Genomic DNA, 21,142 nt, shown 5'->3' with positions numbered 1-21,142 from the left:
ACACCGTATAAAAATGCACGTAATATAACAAGGGCGCTGCCGTCATTCACAAACGACACGATGCTAGTTCAGGTCATGGAGGAGGATGGTCTACATTGTTCTGTCACCGCTAGGATGTGCCAGGAAGTGACAGAGACTAAGATCACACATGAGAAAGAAATAAAACGAGAAGCGTCTGCACAAAAAAGGGACGAGCAAAAATTACAGACGGCAAAATTGTAATGAATAGAAAAACTTGAAGTTACACGCAGGGGACACCTTCTAGGAATCCAGCAAGTTGGCTGCTGAGATGGCGGCCGTTTATATTGTTGGCATGACCCGCGACTTCTCTGGCACTGCAGCATAATAAAAAATAAAGACACTAATAAACTAGTACATGCAAGTAGCCTTATGACCCCCGACTCCAGTGGTCGCAGTGCCAGTGGTCATGTACCGTCTGCCAGAACGGACGGCTTCCGTTTCAACCTGACAATCTGGAAACACAGAAGGGCAGGGTCGGCGTCTGACGAGTTGTGGACGTCAATCTGGTTCTCTCTGCGGTGAATTCATCAAAGGGCTCTCTGGCCATCTTGTGTACTTGGCAAACGGGGCCCGTGAAGAGCTCCCCTGGGCAAATCTCCCATGAGCCTGTGCTCCCTCTTCCAACTCCTTCTTTATCCTGAGGTTGTCAGGTCACCTTCCCCGCTCATCGATACCCTGTATGTGTACTTTGCAGCACTCAATTAAAGCTGAGCTTCATAAAGGCCGCGCGCTGAATCTGCCTCATCTGCTTGACTTCACAGGAGCGGCTGTTACTCTCCGTTCTTCCCCGCCACGTTGCCATGGAGATGAAAGCTGACATTAATGCTAAGCAGGAGGATATGATGTTTCATAAGATTTACATCCAGAAGCATGATAACGTGAGGTAAGCACTGGCGGCGTGAAACTGCACCTAACTTCACAGCTGCAGGAGGCTCTTCGGCCCCAGTGGGGTGACACCACAGGTGGGTGACACTGGGTAACTGGGGTTTCAGCTGCTATGATGGATCACTGGCACTTGGAGGCCTCATCCTTTATGTAGTGCCTTTTGAGGTGACACCAAGATGATTTCAAGGTAATCTGCTCACGACGCATGTTGATGAGCACACCTAAGTAAGAATTTCACTGGACGCTGGACACGGGACGTTACGCACCTATTGACAGAGTTCTGGGCGATCCTGCAAATATCTGATAAGGAGTTAAACACACAGTGGACTGGGGTTCAGCGCTTTGGGCCCGCATGGTGAGTTGTGCTGTAGGAAGGCAGGCCACATGCTTTGCCGTTGACACGTGATGTGCCACCAGTGTCATACAAGTAAACGAGAAATGCAAAGAAGCAAGTCACGGGTGACCTTTCTCTTCATGATGTGTGCTGGGCCTTTCTCTTTATTGAGCAAAACAATTTGGCGATTGTAGGAGGGCTAAGAACTGAACAGGCTTTCAGCTGGTGAGCCACGCTAAGCGTTGTCATTAGTGTAAGTGTTCGACTAATGCATTGTGGAGTGAGTGTTTGATGAAGAGCTGCACTTGTGGTGCTGTGGGTCAGCTTCAAGTGGTATGCTGAAGTTGAATGTAAGTAAGGATGGTAGTCGTCTTCTATCAGGTGCCCACTTAGCCGCCTGCACAGTACAACTCGGCACTGCCTTTTCTCACTTCCCATGCCGTGTGAGTCTTCACCACAGCTTTCCTCCTGTTATGATGTGGCTTGTGGTGATCGTAGTCCTATTGTCACATGTTCGGCGAGGCTCCTGTTTGACTTCGGTCCTGTATATTTAGTTCAGTAGGCAGTATGGCCCCCTAGTGGCTGAAATGTTGTTTGTCATGCAGGCCTCCAAAAAGCCACACACACACACGGCCAGACCGGCCCGTATTTCAGGTCCGGGTCCACTAGATTGGTTTGACACCAAACTCAAAAAGGCAGACTTTCTAAACTTTACAGGCCCAAGATGTGGCTGAGGTTTTTACATAATCAAAGTCTCAAAAAAATGGAGAAGACAAATATCAAGTAACAACTGATCCAGCACAAAACATGGCACGATCCTTACATTTAAAGATGTATTCAAATAAGGAAAGCAAGGCAGGAACAACAACGAGGAAAAATACGTTACTCCTAACAAACGCCAACCACAAAACAGCCTCATACCTTGTAGTGGAAAACCAGCAGAAACTGGAGAATCCAACATCCCTACTAGTGACCAGCCGCCCGCCACTGCCCGTCCTAATCAGCTGATTTTCCCCTCAAATGACTCCTTGGCTCATCGGTCACCGGGTCGATCTCACAAAACAATTTTTTCAGAATCTGCTTTTCGTAGTTTTACGTTCATTTAGTTGTAGTTCTTCCTTACAGCTGGCATTACGGTGCGGAGGAAGTGTGCGGGTGATTTGGCTGCCAGAGCTTCCTGTAAGCAGAGAGCAGGCCGGCAGAGTGACTTGAGATGAGGGGTGGGAGCGGACTGTTGGCTTTTACATTAAAGAACGTGGAGAAATAAACGGAGGAAAGGGAATCGGAGGAGTCATCCTGAGCATAGAGAGGAACGGCAGATGCCCAGAAGTTGCTGGACTTGGACTGAAAGAAAAGAGAAGCTGCTTTAATGAGCTCAGAACTTCTCGTTTTGTCCTTTTTTAAAATGGACGCTCCTTGTCTGAGTGATTATGAGTTTAGTAAATGAGCTGACTCGCTGAATTAGAGAAAGAAGAGTTAGCCACCTTATGACACAGTTGTTAGCTCACAGGCCAAATGCGTTGGTTTTACGTGTAAACTTGTTAAGCGCGTTCGCCTCGGACCTTCTTGACAAACAATCAACGTTTTTTTAAATTGTGGCATGTAATTATGACAATCATTTTACTTTCTTTGTTGCCATATGTATTATAGATAAATATTTTGTGTACTTATTTCATTAGTTAAAAAGGTATGGAACTTAACAGGAATTTATTTATTTTAGTGTTTCTATGATCACTACAGAATTTCATTTTATTAATAAAAAATGAACCAGTGACCCCTGTGGTCTGCAGTTTAATTGTAAAAACCCGACTAGAACTTAAGACTTAGACACCTCTGGTTATGTAGGACTCATTACTGGCCAGTTGTAGTAGCATGAAGTCTGGTGACCGGTAACAACCCTAACCAGCACTATAGGCCCCAGCTCTAGAACACTCTAGAATTCAGCTTTTGAGTGCTAGGGGGCGCTGCTGCCTTAGGCTCTACATACAGGAGACAGGCCTGAAACCACACAACACTAGAAAGAAAGAAAGAAAATCGTAACGTTACCAAAAGACAAAGCAAAGGTAAAAACAGAAATGACAGCGGCTCAGAGTCCAGCGCAGCAATGTAGTAATTCATCGTAGTTTATTTTTTGTTTTGTTTTGTGTGGGAGTTTATAGTTTTTTTTACACTCTGGAGGACCAGTTTTTAGGGGTTTTTGTTTTTGCGTTTTATCCAATGCGCGGAGATCATCATGTGAGTGCAGTCGGTGGTCTGTCGACGTCCGCAGAAGTCCGCTGTAAATTTGGTGTCAGTGTCCGGTTTCGTTGTCTCTCGGCTGGGTAGCCTGTCTACATAAAACTGCAGCGTAGTTAACTTCTTTACAAGTGGACCAAGCGTTCGTTTTCGGTTTTCCTTTTCTGCTCCTGGTTGTGACTTGCGGTTCATCCTGGTGTTTTGTTTGCTGGTTACGTATCTCACTCTGTCCCTCATTATGTTTCACTCCGGTGTTTTCTCTTCTGGTCGATTCCTTGGCTTGCTGTCGTCACAGGTGTGTGACCTTCAGAGTGTCACTTCACCTGCCAGCGTCACAAGTGAAGAACTGTGAGATACTGGGCACTTCCGCTGTGTTAGTCGCTTTGGGAAGCCATGCAGGTCAGGTGTGTGTGTGTGTGTGTGTGGTGGAAGCCGTGTCACCCCCTTACACCCCCTGTTGTTTTCAGTGCTGCCCACATGGCCTGCGCTCAGTTTAGAAATGAAGTTGCCCAGGGCTCGGAGTACTCTGACTGCATTCAGGCCGACCGCCTAAACATGGTGGATAAGGCCAGCTAGAATGTTCAGTTCCATATCCTCGACTGCACCTTCTGACCGCACAAGCCTGAGAGGCGTAGAGAAGAAAAGCCAAACCTGACAAGACTCTGAAGTCCTGACAGCAGGTAGAAAAACCAAACGCTGAAGGCGGCGGGCGTCGAAATAACCCGTGACCTGTTGAAAGAGCCCCATTGATCGGAGTGCGGCTCATTCAATTGATTTAGCTTAAGTACACAAATGGAGATGCAGGTGCTTTACACTGGGAGGCGTTAAGGTCGTGCTTGTCACTGTCACTGTCGGCCAACTCGACACAAAATCACTACGGCCGTGACGCTTCTGCTCCCCAGTGAATTGTAGAAGATGTCGATTTGGTGCTCCTCTCTCTGTGCCTTCAGCAGCTCAGAGATGTTCGCTCACAGATTGTTAAGGGGTAGCCAGAAGGTTTCTCTACTCTTTTAAATTGTTGCACTACAGCCTTCTGTTCATTTTCATCTCTTTGCGTTTCCTGATGTGTTCTTTCTCTCGTGTCTTTACTGATTGTGTGAACTTTGCTTTTACTGTGTCTTATGCATGATGTGTTCTTCTTTGTTCTTTGTGTTTTGTGGGTGGAGCCCCCAAGAGGCGGGGGCACAATGATGTCACTTGTGAAGGCCGTCCCCTCAGCCGGTGTATTTCAGGGTCTTTTGTGCTCCTGGTTGGTTGGTTGGTTGTCTTTACTCTCCCGTCACCATTTGAGTTTTTCTGGTTTCTTGACTTTAACTTCTGTCTTTGGATTTCGGGTTCGGGTTTTGTTTGCCTCACTGTTTTTTTTTTTATTGTGGTGCTGCTCCCTTTGGTGTATTTTGATTAAATTCCAATATGTCCTCCTTTTTTAATCATTCATTGTGGACTCGTTTCTCAGGTTTGACCGTTTTCCTTACTCTTAAGACGCATTTCAGTGTATTTTGGGATATTTTGAATATTTTGTACATTTAAAAAAACTGTTCCTCATTTTTGGACCTGTAAAGGCCAAAGCCTGCCAGTAGAATTTGGGGTCAGGCTGCTTGACCCCAGAACCTGTTTTTGGGTTTTAGATATTTCAATGGCTGCCTGCCATTTTGTGTTGACTTCTGGGTGGTGTTAATTTTTTATATAAGGCTTTTTTATTCTTTTAATTATTAAACAACTTTGATTTTCTCATTTGTGGGTGGGCCAGGGTTTCCAGGGTTTCCCTCTCTGCACTTCCTCCCAACTTTCATTAGGCTTGTGCAGGCTGTGAAGCCCACCTGTCTCAAGTATTTCATTAGAGCCAGCGCCGCTCTGTCCATGGGGTGAAGAGGGAGGACAGGGCTACAAACACTGAGATTCTACGGTGAGTATTGAGATCCTGATTGTGTGGCACCAGCTCTGGTGGGATGGCTATGTTATCAGAATGTCTGATAGGCCACTTTCCAAACTTTCAGAGGGACATAGACATCAGGAAAGACCTATGAAAAAGGTACAAAGACCTTCTGAAGGCAAGGCTTGTGTCCTGTGACATCCTCCCCCAGGAAGATCGGGATCACCCGGGTTGAGACAGACTTGCGTGGCATGGGCGCAAAACCCTCAAATGAAAGAGGGTGACAGAGGAGGAAAGCGTGCTGTGCTGCAATTACAGATGGCTCTGTGGATCTGACCAGTCACAAGCCAGAAAGTTCTCTCACATTTTAGCCTCCACAGTCACTTTGGAGTCCATGACAGTTTGTGGGTTCTCTTCTCAAAGGCCCGTAAAATATAGAAGGCTGCTCTGATTCTCATCTCAAAGCTTGCCACCATTTTGAGTTCTGAGAGCCCTACAGATCATAACACGGATTCCTTTTTTAGTTCTGTCATGACAGGCCCCCTTTGTCTGTTTGTCTCCTTGTTGTGACCCTGGAGGTGAAGGAGCGGTTCCTTCAGGCTGGGTCTCTCAGGCCTTGACCTGACTGAAACTAGAATTGCAGCAGGTGACTGAAGACCCCAGGGTGAACGAGGAGGGGTTCCTGTTTCTGCTCAGGTAATTATTATTCTGTTCATCCATGACACACTCACACAGTTCTGTCTTTCATGCTCTGTCTGTTTCCTTCCGGTGACTTGTTCCCACCAGTGATTACAGGATAAGGCTAACTCGTCATTGTCCTGAATGGACACGTGTCTGTGAAGTTCTGGTTGGTGTCTGATTCGGTACTCCGCCGTTTCTGCTCGGCTGTATGCCGTGTCGTCTCACTTGTGATGTATTGGGCCATCATACTGTGGCGCCGTTCAGTAAACCTTCTCCACGCTGTGCATTGGCATCTGCGGCAGATTAGCTGTGACTTCTCGAACCTAAATGTAACGTCAAGGGAGCGTCGGGATGTAAATCGCCTTCCCTAATGGCGTGTCTGCGGCCGGGCTGCTGTTTTACCTTTTAAGGCCCAGCGGCCAGAAGGCAGACAGCTCTGTTTATCAGCTCAAGGCTTTGCTAATTGCTAAAAAAGGAAATTTGGTCCAAGTAGCTGGCAAAAAAAAAAACGCCTAAAAGCGTTAACCTTTCAACACAGAAATGAACTTCTCCTTGTCGACGACTTGGAAATTCTTTTAATTCAGTTGAGGAGTTTCAGGTCAGTGGCCAAAATGCAAATGGACACAGAGAAGTCTGACAGGACAAAATTAAGGGAATACGCAAATAAAGAAATGCAACCGTAGACGTCTAATAGTATAAATAACTGCGTCTTGAATTCTGTGCTTTTGCTGCGTATTCCTTTCTGTTATTTCTTAATCCTCTCTTACTTACTTCAGCGACACTAAATATGTTTGCAAGACAGGCTGCGTCTGAGCTTCTGCACATAACCGCGGACTACTTGAATTACATTTTCAGATTGCCTTATTTGTAGTAAAGTCGTTTCATCAAAGATTTTTTCTTTTACACTTGCCATCTCCTCTGCAGTCTTGAGGAATGGTGCCGGGCGGACCTGGGGCCGCTTGTTCGATCGCCACTTGGCATTCAGCGCCATGCTTGGCTGCCTGGCTGTTGTCATTAATTGCTTTCAAAAGCTCTTGACGTTTTAAGGCCCCACTCAGGCTCTTTATTTTAATTGGATTACTGAGCGAACCAAACCTGAGTTACGGTGAACCGTAGCAGGCCACAGTAGCCAGTTAGGGGATTGCTGGTTTAACTGGTGAGGAGATGATGGTGGTCTGTCTCGGGGCACTTGTGACATGGAGACACCGCTTTTTAAATTCCTTTACAAATGATTGAACGTTCTTCTTCTCCATCAGCGTAAAGCAGGAGGCCACTGGGTGTTAAGACTTTAGTAGAAGTCATGGCAGAGCTGATCAAAAAGTAACTTCTCGAGGTTTGCCTTAAAGGGCACCGACACAAAACGAGTCCACAATCCAAAAGTAGAAGCCAAAAGCAGGAGAATCCAACACCCACGTCTGGCTTTGTGCAGGTTTGGTGAATTGCACATGTTGAGCGGGCGGGTTGGCCGGCCTGCCAATGGACACTCGCACCATCCAGAGTAGTGCCGCTGGGATAGGCTCTGGCCACCTGTCACCGCTTGGCACCTGAAAGTGACGTTCGGTTCGTATTTCTGGAACACAGACTGCTAAAAGTGTCATGTTCACATTTTAAATTTCACTCTGATGACTCCTCTAAACTTTGGCAGCACCATTGACGTCACACTTTATGACAAAGGTTCCCGCGGCTCTCCGTTGCTGCACCAGCCAGTCAGAGTTTACGTATCCAAAATGTCAGGCAGCCAATAAAATTAGTCGGCTGCAACGAAGGCTCTGGCTCTTTGTGAAGAAGGTGCCTCAGTTTCTCGTCATCAGAATGGTGAAGCGCGGCGTCTTATAATTAAAAATCCTCTTACAGCGCATGACGGGAGGGGACAGTTGACACAAAGTTAGCAAAGTGTAAGCGTGCCTGGGCTGGGGACGAGGCCAGAGAGTCTCTAGGGGCTGACGTGTGACGTCTGGACCGCGTGAAGGGTCAGTTTGTGTTCCAGTGTCTTTCACAGAGCCAAGACATGTGCGGTGTGACTAAAGACGCCATCACTTTTCTCAAGACTTTCAGTCGTAGTGTTTAGTTACATGATCTTAGAAGAAGAGAAATTTGAGAAAGAAGAGGAGATCTTTCAGTCTGTTTGTTGGTCGTTTGTTAAACTAATAGCTCAGCTCTCCCCGTGTGTCCTCCAGATCCTTCTTAGAGGTTGTCAGGGTCTCTGCTTCAACTCCATGTCTTGGACGCTTGTTTCTGATTCCCACAACTCTTTGCGTAAAGAAATGCTTCCTGGCTTCAGGTCTGATTTCCACTGCTGACCTTCCAGTATGTCACTCATCATTTACTTGAAAGAATTCTGCTGGATTTCCTCTACCGATGCCTTTTAGGATTTTAAAGACTTGGATGAGCTCATCCCACAATCTCCTTTGCTTGAGACTGTCACAGGAGGACAAGTCCTTCAATCCTGGGATTCACTTGGATGCTCTGAGGAGGTCCTGAGGTGTCTTTTTTTTTTTTTTTTTAGCAAGTTGTGGACTGGCACTCATGTAGTGTGACACCCCGTGATGGGCTGTAGGGGCGACTCCTGTGTGCGCGAGAGTTGAGTAGGAAGTTCAGGACATGCAGTGACCCCAAGAAAAGAAGAGCCAATCAAATCAAGAAGAAGAAGAAGAACACAGAATAGCTAGGCAGCCTCAAGAACCCAAGAGATCTCGACGGAGCAAAGAGCGAAGAGGCCTGTGGCCGTCTGGTGTCTCGTCATTGTCGTACCACTACAGAGTGCAGAATGAAGGTACAGTAGATGCTCCACGCTGATCGTGTTTTTGAAATGCAGTAGGAAGTTTGAAGTAAGGGAGTCGTGTAATGTGCCACCCCCTGTGATTCTCGGTCGTCTAACGTGAGACACTTGAAGCAATGAGATCAGCAAGTGCAGTTGTTCAGTATGCCAGTCTAACTGACTGAGCTCAGGTCGTGTGATGCCAGCCTAAGGCCAAGTCCACACATTAAAACTGCAGACATTAGTCTCACACTACCCCATTGTTTTTAACCCTCAACAATGTAGACTTTTGAAAACGCTCTCCAGAGCCATATACTTCTGAAAAGCCAGCTTGGCATTACAGTATGGATGGCTGAAAATATTAGACTTTAGCATCTGTTTGGCGTTGCGACTTGGGTCATGCGTATTACGTGGCCCTTCCCTGACTGGACCCTGCACGTTACAACATCTCATCACCTGACTGGTCCCCCTTCACAGAAGATTTCAACGTGGCAGACATTGAGGAGTTGCTTCCCATGGAACTTGTTATGTGTGTTCAGCGCAAATTCTGCAATCATGTGCAAAATGGGCAATCATTTACCGGTCACTGCTGATTTGTGATAAATCCACAGGCGGGCAGCATTCCCGTTCCTTCAAGTATTTTGTCCGCTGCTTTGCGCATGCCCAGTGTAGGTGAATGTCTAAGTGATGTGCGTTTTTGGTCACTTCAGTGTTGACGGAGATCTTGTCATAAGTGATGTGAAAACACTAGCATGGATGGAGATGTTTTTAAATGGAAGAGTAGTTGTGGACGGTGCCTGCATGACAAAGCTGTGTCCTTAGGGGTTGTTAAATCTGTAAATCTGTTCCTGATGCCATCATAAAGTCAGGGTGCTTTTTCTAAATACTAATAAAATGTTTTTTGTTATTTAGCAAAACTAACAATAAAACGTCTATTCAAATTATCAAGTAGTTGGCACATGGAACAGAACATTCTTTGTGCATGCCAGCTTAGCGATCACTCGCCTGGGTCTAACAGCTTCGATCTTGCACAACTTGTTGTAACTGAATGTCGCCGTCTTCATTTGCACTCCGTAGTGCTGAAGTGTTCAGAGATGGTTGTGGTTCTACAAATGTAAATTGTTTTTGTGAATAATCAGTGTTACCCAAAATATGAACGTGAAATATTCTGTCGTGTGGCACCACGCTGGATTTTCATTCTAATTCCAGATGCCCACTGTCCTCCATTTACAGGTGTTACCAACGAATGTCCTGGTGTTTGGCACTGCAGCCCCAAAGACGGTTTACGAGACGACTCGTAGGTGGTGTCCATCAATAGATCGCCTACCGCATGCTAACGCAGGGTGCCAGTTTGTGCCATTGTGCTCAGCATACCATCCATCCAGTCATCAAGTCATTCAAGCCTGACTGGAACATTACAACAGTTTTGACGTGAAAGGGCCGTTCAGAGCAACAGAGCTCACCAATCCTAAGTGGAGATTTGAAGGTCCCTTAAGTCCCGTTCTGCACTGCACTGGTCACCGATTCCAGGTGTCTGTGGCCCTCTGTGCGGAACAAAAACTTGTAACATCAGGCTGGCATTAGTGACCATTTCTAAACATGTCACACCAAGGACATGTACTAAATCTGCATCAGTGGACGCAGTAGACCTTCTCTACTGTATTTATGTTGACATTCTGGTAATAACTTGTTTTTGACTCATTTTTCCTGATGCTAATGCTGAAGAGGCTACTGAATATTCCAGTGTTGAAGAAACTTGTTCTGTTTTTGACCAGAGGTTTTTACAGTTTCCTCTCCTTACTGTTGTGAAAGTTTGTGAAGTTTAAATGCTATCGCCTCAGTTTCGGACCTGGCTACCATGGTGGAGGCCTGTTCAGTGGCTCCAGGCATGCAAAGAGGGCAGCTGTGGTGTTTTTGAGGCCTGCACCCGCTTTATGAGCTGGCAGGAATCACCACAGTTGTCTGTGCAGTTTTGGGCAGGTCATGTGAGCCAAACTGAAAAGAAAAAAAGCCAAAGTAGCGTCAGGGTGGATGTAAAACATGAAAGTGACAGCAGATACTGGGCATCAGGCTCATGTGTTTAAATGTGTTACCTAATGGGTGGCATTTCTTCACTTCATTCTTAAGTCAGGTCAAGGCTTTGTGATGGCATTAAATGTGCTGCGTCTCATTCTCTTTCTTCGCAGCATCTTGTTCGCTGACATTGAAGGTTTCACCAGCCTGGCATCCCAGTGTACAGCACAGGAGCTCGTCATGACGTTGAATGAGCTGTTTGCACGCTTTGACAAGCTGGCAGCGGTAAGTTCTTGTGCCCGCTTCCTGTCATTCCTGTTATTTTTTTTGTGCACTTTGGGAGCTTGAGATAGTGGTGCCCATAATGAATACAAGATGGTGCAGCAGGAGAATGTACTTCATTTTTAACACCATTAAAAGTGCGTCTGATTCAACAGTCAACACAACAACCAGATTCCCTGAAGTGCAAAACCCAAAAGTGAAATCTCGATTATCTTTAGCAGTCATAGCGAAACTGCAAAAAATGAAAAAATAAAAGCCAGACTGCGACATTTAGTGTTTTATCCAGAAACTTGGATGTGTGGCAGAGTGTGCTGCTGTCTTTTATAGATTTGACTTCATGTGATAGCACAAAACAGCAGCACCAGAAATGGTCAACAGAATGACGACATAAAAAAAAAATTACAATTTTATAATTCAGAAAAATAATAAAAATAGTCCAAAACTGGGTTGTACAGTGAGCAGAACAGAGAGGATACGTGCGACAAGCCAGATATTATATTATATTATATTATATTATATTATATTATATTATATTATATTATATTATATTATATTATTCTGCTCTGGGATTCCAGTCCAGGTAACCAACCCTGGGTTTGAATGAAATGACGCAGAGACAACATGGCAGAGCTCAAGTGTGTTTTCATTTTATTTGGTTTCCTCTCTACATATCAATTCGCACATATTGGTTTTCGTTTTTGCTTCACTAGCTCTTAAAGAATATCTTCCACAAATATCTTCTTTTATATTAATGTTGTTTACTCTCTGCGTTATGTGCCTTGTGCACTTAAGGTAGAGTTAAGGGAGGTGGGGCCACCCCAACATTGCAGAGCAGCCTTTATATATATATATATATATATATATATATATATATATATATATATATATATATATATATATATATATATATATGGTTGAAATAGTTTACTGTCAAATAATGCAAAGAGTACGCAACACGTGTTTCGCCCTAATTCTGGGCTCATCAGGCATACACACTCACTGCACTCCCTTATGGGAATCGAACCTCGGACGTCACCACAAGCGTTACCTAGTAGGTAACCACCCATACAATCAGATTGTGATTCAGAGTACGAATGCCGTGAATGTAATTACCCCGATCTACATGCTGTCAAATAAACGAACCACACGCCGTGGCGCAACGTTAGGGGCTTTGCCTCTAGCGCTGACGTCCGAGGTTCGAAACACGTGTCGCGTACTCTTTGCATTATTTGACAGTAAACTATTTCAACCATACTATGATCTGCTTCTCACAACTGAAGGCACCGTGGCGGATGTTAGCTGACTTGCTGACCAACCACAAGCGTTACCTAGTAGGTAACCACCCATACAATCAGATTGTGATTCAGACTACGAATGCCGTGAATGTATATATATATATATATATATATATATATATATATATATATATATATATATACACATTTTATATAAATACAGAGCATCCGGAAAGTATTCCCAGCGCTTCATCACTTTGTCCACATTTTGTTATGTTACAGCCTTATTCCAAAATGGATTAAATTCATTTTTTTCCTCAGAATTCTACACACAACACCCCATAATGACAATGTGAAAAAAGTTTACTTGAGGTTTTTGCAAATTTATTAAAAATAATAGAAATCCCATGTCCATAAGTATTCACAGCCTTTGCTCAATACTTTGTCGATGCCCCTTTGGCAGCAATTCCAGCCTCAAGTCTTGTTAAATATGATGCCACAAGCTTGGCACACCTATCCTTGGCGAGTTTGGTCCATTCCTCTTTGCAGCACCTCTCAAGCTCCATCAGGTTGGATGGGAAGCGTCGGTGCACAGCCATTTTAAGATCTCTCCAGAGATGTTCGATTGGATTCAAGTCTGGGCTCTGGCTGGGCCACTCAAGGACATTCACAGAGTTGTCCTGAAGCCACTCCTTTGATATCTTGGCTGTGTGCTTAGGGTCGTTGTCCTGCTGAAAGATGAACTGTCGCCCCAGTCTGAGGCCAAGAGTGCTCTGGAGCAGGTTTTCATCCAGGATGTCTCTGTACATTGCTGCAGTCATCTTTCCCTTTATCCTGACTAGTCTCCCAGTTCCCCACAGCATGATGCTGCCACCACCATGCTTCACTGTAGGGATGGTATTGGCCTGGTGATGAGCGGTGCCTGGTTTCCTCCAAACATGACACCTGGCATTCACACCAAAGAGTTCAATCTTTGTCTCATCAGACCAGAGAATTTTCTTTCTCATGGTCTGAGAGTCCTTCAGGTGCCTTTTGGCAAACTCCAGGCGGGCTGCCATGTGCCTTTTACTAAGGAGTGGCTTCCGTCTGGCCACTCTACCATACAGGCCTGATTGGTGGATTGCTGCAGAGATGGTTGTCCTTCTGGAAGGTTCTCCTATCTCCACAGAGGACCTCTGGAGCTCTGACAGAGTGACCATCGGGTTCTTGGTCACCTCCCTGACTAAGGCCCTTCTCCCCCGATCGCTCAGTTTAGATGGCCGGCCAGGTCTAGGAAGAGTCCTGGTGGTTTTGAACTTCTTCCACTTACGGATGATGGAGGCCACTGTGCTCATTGGGACCTTCAAAGCAGCAGAAATTTTTCTGTAACCTTCCCCAGATTTGTACCTCAAGACAATCCTGTCTCGGAGGTCTACAGACAATTCCTTTGACTTCATGCTTGGTTTGTGCTCTGACATGAACTGTCAACTGTGGGACCTTCTATAGACAGGTGTGTGCCTTTCCAAATCATGTCCAGTCAACTGAATTGACCACAGGTGGACTCCAATGAAGCTGCAGAAACATCTCAAGGATGATCAGGGGAAACAGGATGGACCTGAGCTCAATTTTGAGCTTCATGGCAAAGGCTGTGAATACTTATGTACATGTGCTTTCTCAATGTTTTTATTTTTAATGAATTTGCAAAAACCTCAAGTAAACTTTTTTCACGTTGTCATTATGGGGTGTTGTGTGTAGAATTCTGAGGAAAAAAATTAATTTAATCCATTTAGGAATAAGGCTGAAACATAACAAAATGTGGAAAAAGTGATGAAGCGCTGTGAGTACTTTCCGGATGCACTGTGTATATATATATATTTATTGTGAGACCTGCTCGGACACCATCTGACTGAGGCCACATCTTTATAAAACACACTTTTATTTTCCTTCTTCCACAACACAGTCCCGCACAGCACACTGTGCTCCCAGCACCAATCACCCCTAATCCGGGCTTTTCCTCTTAATGTCCGTGGGCCGCCTTTCCTCTGTCCACGGGACCCTCGTCCTGCTTCCACTCCCGACTCCAGCTCCCTGATTGTAGGGAGGTGGCCCCTTTTATTCTCACCCGGTTGTGCTCCAAGTGCTTGTTGTTCTTCTGGCAGCACCTCCTGGTGTGGCAGAAGTGTTGCTTTTGCACCCGGAAGCACTCTGGGCATCCCTGGAAGGATCATCCTCCATTTTCCCGGGTGTGGCGGAAGTAAATGTTTCCCAGGCTCCATGAGGCTCCTTGCTTCTCTTCCGTGGCCCTCTCCAGCTCCAGGGTGGTTGCCCCCTCGTGGCCCGGAGGATGAACATGCCACCCCCCGGCCCTTCCAGGTGTCCCGGCTGGGTCTGTCCCTCAGCCGCTTGTGACAATATATTTATATATGGGGGTCTTCATGTTAGTCTTTCTTCAAATCTTTTATTTGATGGGTTTCAAATTGTATCTTTTTCTAACTCTCATTTTTGGACTTTGGTTTTGTTTAAGGTCAAGATTTGGAATCGACGACTGATTTTTGCATACTTTGGTTTCATTTTTTTATTTGTGCTCATTCTGTTTTTCATTTGTAAATAAAACATTGCTGTGATTTCTGGGATGGCACCCCAAACCCATTAATTGTGCAAGCCTCAAAGACAAAAGTGAGACCCACACTTCCACAAATACGTGTAGGCCTCACTTCTCCATCCACATCAGCCTGGTCCCAAACTCAAGATGTAGGTTTATGGCCTACACAGCCCAGTAGTGCAGCAAAGGCTTTCAAAGTCACAAATGCCCAGAAAGGGACTGAGAACAACCATAAAAAAGCTCTGTCACAAAAACAAAAACGGTAATCCTCTAAGTAAGCCGAGAGCATTAGAAAGATTTTGACGAGAACAGGCCATTCAGCCCAACAAAGTTCCCCAGTCCCATCCACTTCATTCCTCCAAAATGACTGCTCAGTTTGGTCAGGTGATCAGCACTAGGAAGAGTTGTGGTTGTGCCAGGCTTCTTCCATTTAAGAATTCTGGATGCCGCTCTGCTCCTGGGAACTTTTAACGTTGCAGACATTTTTTTGTAGCCTTTTCCAGGTCTGCACCTCGTCACAATCTCCTCTCTGCACTCTGACGGCAATGGCTTTGGCCTCAAGGCTTGACTTTTGTTGAGCCGTGGGACGTCCCGTCCACAGGTGTGTGCCTTTACTCATCAGTCCGGTCAATGGAATTGACCACAGGTGGGTGGCAGAGAAGGTGTAGAAACATCTCAGTGATGATCAACAGAATGGGGTACACGTCAGACAAAGCAAAAGGTCCGAGTACCTGTGTCAGTGTGCGAGTTCACCTTCTTAGTTCTAATAAATTTATAAAGATGTCCGGAATCCGGTTTTTGCTTTGTCACTCTGGACTACTGAGTGTCGCTTGATGAAAGAATTGAAACGATTTTAGCCAAAGGCTGTAACATAACAGAAAGTGTCTGTGCTGTACGGTGTGTTTTATTGTTGTTGCTCTTTATATAATTTTTGCACACCAATCCCCAGTTAAACATGCAGGTTGTGCCGCCGATGGGCTCCGCTCACGCATGCTGCTCTCCGCTTCACCTCTCCGTTACTTCTGCTGTCCCCAGCAGCCAGTGGCTCTTCCTGAAGTTTTTTGAAGCCTTAAAAGGTAAAAAGAGTTTGGAATGTAAGACCGCCAGCGTTTTCCTTGTTTTCCCTTTTTCTCTTCAGGAGAATCACTGCTTGCGAATCAAAATCCTGGGCGACTGCTACTACTGTGTGTCCGGACTGCCGGAGGCTCGGGCAGATCATGCCCACTGCTGTGTGGAGATGGGCGTGGACATGATAGAGGCCATCTCGTAAGTACCCCGCTGATTTAACCCTTTCATCTTTGACTTCCATTTTGTTAGAAATCAATCACATTGTTGCTTTGGATGGATGAATATGGAGGATACTTGATGAGGCGGCGTGTGGTCTTCTTGATCACAGCGTTGTCTCTTTGCAGGCTGTAATTACCGCTTAAGACCCTACAGGGCCTGCCAGGTGAGATTGCGTGTTGTGACTCCACACCGGTCAGGCCGAGGGCACTCAACGTCCACCCGCACTGAAATGTCTTCAGCATCGGCTGTGCTAACACGGAAGACAAGCCTTATGAGGAATGGGTTAAGTGCCTCATTTTAAAAACGTTCTCCGCAGCAGTTTAGCTGAGAAATGCCAGGTTTCAAATTGTAGGTTTCGAGTTCTCAGCAGATTGCTGAAACACATCAGCAAAGAATCCTTGTGGTGATCAGCAAATAAACGCCTTCACTAATTTATGTTGGGAAATGAAAAGTAGAGGGGATCAGCGTGGCCCTGGGCCATGCACCCAACTGGGCATGGCAGCTAAGAGCAATGCCCCGCAAGTCGGCACACTCTGGTGCTCCTTCAGGATGATAATGGCAGCAGGAGTCCGTTCTGTACGCATTCCAGCTTCATTAAATATGGCTGCTATTTCACAGTTTATACCTTTCATTGTGCCATGCCATACCTGCGCACAAACCTTCTTCAACCTTCAGCATCTGTACTGGCAGCACTGGGTACAAGGCAGGAACCAGCCCTGTACGTGCCACCAGTCCAACACAGGGCACACACGTGGAAACCCACAGTCTGTAACCCTGGGGCCAAGTTAGTGTCATCAGTGTGCCTACCAGACGCGTCTTTGGGATGTGGCATAAAAAAATGAGTATTGGGAGAATAAAATGAATGACACGGGCGGCATAGGGAGAGGCACGGGAAACAAGCAGGTGTGAAACGCGATGTACACTTGCGTTAAAATCAAATTAAAATTACAACTTGGCATTAAGCGATTTCCATTCAACTCCTTAGCTACTTACAGGACCAGTCTAGTGACGAATGTTCACGTTGATGGGCTCACGATACTCTTGTGGCCAAACCGTAATGAAAGCCTTGTTAAACGAGACGACGAGATTCTGCAAGTGCATCGACATTATTAACAGCAACATCCTTACATTTGCCGACTCTAGAAATTGTGCAGGTCACATGGTGGGGGGGGGGGGGGGGGGGGGGGGGGGGGTGACGTTGGCTGCCAAATTTCACCCCTGAAACGCACAACCACAGCGCAGTGGGCAGCCTATAATTCAAAAATATGCCACAATCGAAACTGTCTTGTTGTTGTCACATGACCAAAATTCTGTACGTATGAAGAGACGGAGGGGCGAGGTTGAAACGTGTGAAGACGCAGGGCATCGCCATGGCTACCCAGGTGTGCACGTCTCCTACTACAGATGGTTACGTGACGTCACGATTGAGATTTTCACATGAATGGTCTTGTGATGCAAACTGCCGTTGCAAGGGGCAGTGACTCGGTGAAACACAATGTCACAATTATGACATTTTTATGATTTTAAATTATAATTATTCAATGAAATCCAATCACCGTTAGGAAATGTCCCCACTGGACAGAGCGTGAAAACAGCGTCAGTGTTCATAATGCTAAGATAGTCGGATTGAACTCCGGCCTCAGTTCTAAGTGTCACGTTGGGGAGAAACTTGGCACCACTGCCACGTCACCTGCTCAATACAGTGCCAACAGTGAAGAGTGGTGAGACTGGGAGACTTGTCAGGGTCAATGGAGACCTGAATGGCACAAAGTGCAGAGATGTCGTTAATGAGACCCTGCTTAGAGCTCTCTGGTTCACAAAGCAAAGACAACCCAGGAGTGGCTTAGGGACAACTCTGAGAACGAACATCCTCCTCTGAGAGTAGCCCACCCAGTGCCCGGACTTGAGCTCATTCAAACACCTTTGGAGAGACCTGAACATGGCAGTCCACCAAAGGTCTCCATCCAACCAGACAGAGCTTGAGAGGATCTGCAGAGACGAATGGCAGACCATCCCCAAATCCAGGGGGTGTGAAGCTCGTTGAGTAGAAGCCAAGGAGACTGCAGGTTGGAATGGCTGCCAAAGGGTCTTCAATGAAGTGTCAAGTAAAGGGTCCGTGTGCGTGTGTCAATAGGATATTTCAGTCCGTCATTATCCAACCCGCTATATCCTAACACAGGGTCACTAGGGGTCTGCTGGAGCCAAACCCAGCCAGAACAGGGCACAAGGCAGGAAACAAACCCCGGGCAGGGTGCCAGCCCACCGCAGGGATATTTCAGTTTTTAAGAAATTTCCAAAATTTCATTCTGGGGTATCAGGTGTTTCTTGATGAGGGAAAAAATGAAGTGATTTTAGTACAAGGCTGCAACTGAAGGCGCTATATATAAAATCTGACCTAAACGCACCCACGTTTATTTGTACAAAATCCACGCCTTCGCCCCACTTGGGCCACTCATCTCTTTTCAGCCTGTTCACTGTTTACTTGATGGGAAACTGAACCGATCTGTAAATCAGCTTTGAAAAGCCCCCATGTCACCACAGGCCTGACACGTGACAGCCCACAATGCCAAAGTAGAAGCCTCTTGTTTTGTTGTAGTCTGATCTGTGCCTGGTCTGCACCGTGAGGCTGGCACAGAAAAGGTGACTGGTGGCCTTAGTGCCGGAGAGAACAGAGAGGTTGTGGCTAGGAGATGTGCTGAGTCACGAGAGCTGTCATCACTGGCGTCACTGCTTTGTTCCCAGAGGGACACTGAGGTTAATTAAAGTCACAAAGGGATCAGGTGGGATCAACCATTTAAATTTGAGTGGCCCTGAATGTGGCAGTCATGGTGAGAGCCTTTTAAAGATCACCGTGAGGGCACTCGAGGCACCCAGAAGATTTATGTTCAATTCAGGCAGCCAAGGAATCCCAGGAGAAGGTGCCAGAATGACCCGGAAGATGTTCTGCCTTACGATTTGCTGATAAACAAGGGCAGCCTGCATATGCCCATCATGTCTCGGAGGACACGACCCCCAGTAATAACAGTGACAGCGGCTCTAACACACTCACCTATCATCGTGTAAATCACAGCAGCTGACAGTGGGCATGGCGTTGGCATTTGATAAGCAGGGGGCCGCTGAGGATGTGCAGCACATGGAGGGCAGCCAGATGGATTCCACATGACAGGCAACTGCAGGGTAGGAAAATGAGTCACATGACATCACAAACCGTGACACAGGTGACACTTGGCTAATCTTCATGTGCTGCCCTTCGACTGACCACTCACTGGACGACAGTCTGTGCAGCAGACCCCTTTCCAGCCCCTTATATGGTCAGAGTGACTTCCACTACTCAGATTTTAGCTGAAGGCTCATTGGGGTGCAGCGTAGCTGGGACGGGGTGACACAGTAGGTAGCACTGTCACTTTACACATCCCGTGTCCAGGGTTCAAATCCTGTGTCTGGTTACTGTCCCTGTGGAGTCTCCCCGTGTCCGTGTGGCTCGTCCTCCAACAGCCCGAAAGACGCGCAGGTCAGCTTAGCCATCGACTCTGACGTGGCACCAGCCTGAGTGACAGAGAGGGGGGGGCCTTGTGACTGACTGTGGCCCCGCAGGTTTGAGACGATTCATCCTGGCATCAAGTGTGTTTCTCTTTTGTTAATAGGAATTGAGTCAGATAATGCTGGTCATGTTTGTAGGCCTCCTGAATGCTCCAGTTATTCAGAATTAGCCTTTTTGTTGGTTATTTTCACGAGGCGACATTGCAGAGACATCGTTATTGATCCTTTAGAGCAGTGGGGCTCAGCCTTTACTCCTCCAAGACCCCCCAGTATTCCACGTGAATATGTTAGCCCCCAAAACAGGCCAGACTTTACAAAGGTGCTTGTCTTTAATCTTACAGTCATTAAGAAATGAATACTTGCTACTAGTGCTGTTGTTTTAAAGCATATTACAAAATGAAGAAGCCATTTCAAAAACAGTCTGTGTGTTTTATTAAAAAATAAAGGCAGTTTTTATCAGGGCCTACATTCCTTCACCCACCTTATTGAAAGGACAAGTGTCTGTGTGTCTGTCTGGCTGCTCTGTCTCTGTCCTTACAACAGACGAAGCATTAACACTGCTCTTTACACATCCCATACCGAATGGCATATCACAGGGATATATACATTGCATTTGTCATTCCAACAGATGGCTCATCACAGAGCTCTGTTGTAAGACATTTTATTACTAGAAGTGGTTGTGATGCACCATCTGCTGGAATGAAAAGTGCAGTGCACTTTATTATTACGTGCATTCCAATAGATGCGAACGTTACGCTGAGTAGGAGAGGACTGGCGAGCTTTGGTGGGCTGATTTTCTCAAAATGTTGTTAGATGGGTGGCACACCTTGTCATAACACAAAACCATTTGTCATTTTTTAGGGGTAAATTATTACCATTAATTACCCAAATACTGAATTGGTCACCGCAGGTATTTTTTTATTACTTTTGTTAAATTATGCATAAAATGATTGCGTATTTCTGAAAATTAGTCACTGCAGACATGTTTTTTTTACATAACGTAGGAATTGTCCTCTCGATTCAGTACTGGAGCGCTTTGATCACACGAGTGGAAATGCAAACGCGTGTTCAGCAGTCAACTCGGCGGAAAAGACAAAAGCCTCGTGTAGGGCTGTGACAAAGTGGCAGAAAGGTGGCCGGCCCTGACACTCTGCAGCTTTAAAAAGTGAGGCGGGGCCACCTGCCAATCACCACCAGGAACTGCCCACCACCCTATAAATCTGAAGGGTCTCCCCCAGTTCCTGGCGGCTCATTGTTAACACACTCTGCCCGTGTGAGTTCTTTATGCCTTCAGCTCTTTGTGGATTTTCTCGACCTTCTGTCTTTCGACTTTGCTTTCAGATTCTGTTCTTCTTGTATTGCCATCTTGTGACAGGCAATTCCATTTATTGTTTGTGCTCCACAGAGCTTCACATTT

The 21,142-nt window shown here is 46.1% G+C and overlaps 1 protein-coding gene across 1 annotated transcript in view; it reads left to right on the top strand.

Annotated features, from left to right (window-relative positions):
- adcy5 (adenylate cyclase 5) overlaps nucleotides 1–21,142 on the top strand; it is a 144,626-nt gene that overhangs the window by 81,395 nt on the left and 42,089 nt on the right. Inside the window, exons 3-5 of the mRNA XM_028808081.2 lie at nucleotides 783–904; nucleotides 10,974–11,085; nucleotides 16,037–16,164. Of these exons, the coding sequence (XP_028663914.1) occupies nucleotides 783–904; nucleotides 10,974–11,085; nucleotides 16,037–16,164 (362 nt within the window). The remainder of the gene's footprint in view (nucleotides 1–782; nucleotides 905–10,973; nucleotides 11,086–16,036; nucleotides 16,165–21,142) is intronic.

Source organism: Erpetoichthys calabaricus, chromosome 8 (genome assembly GCF_900747795.2).
Source record: "Erpetoichthys calabaricus chromosome 8, fErpCal1.3, whole genome shotgun sequence".
In the NCBI taxonomy this organism is placed as follows: Eukaryota; Metazoa; Chordata; class Cladistia; order Polypteriformes; family Polypteridae; genus Erpetoichthys; species Erpetoichthys calabaricus.
The sequence above is the reverse complement of the archived record's forward strand: the minus strand, read 5'-3'. Positions and strand labels throughout refer to the sequence as shown.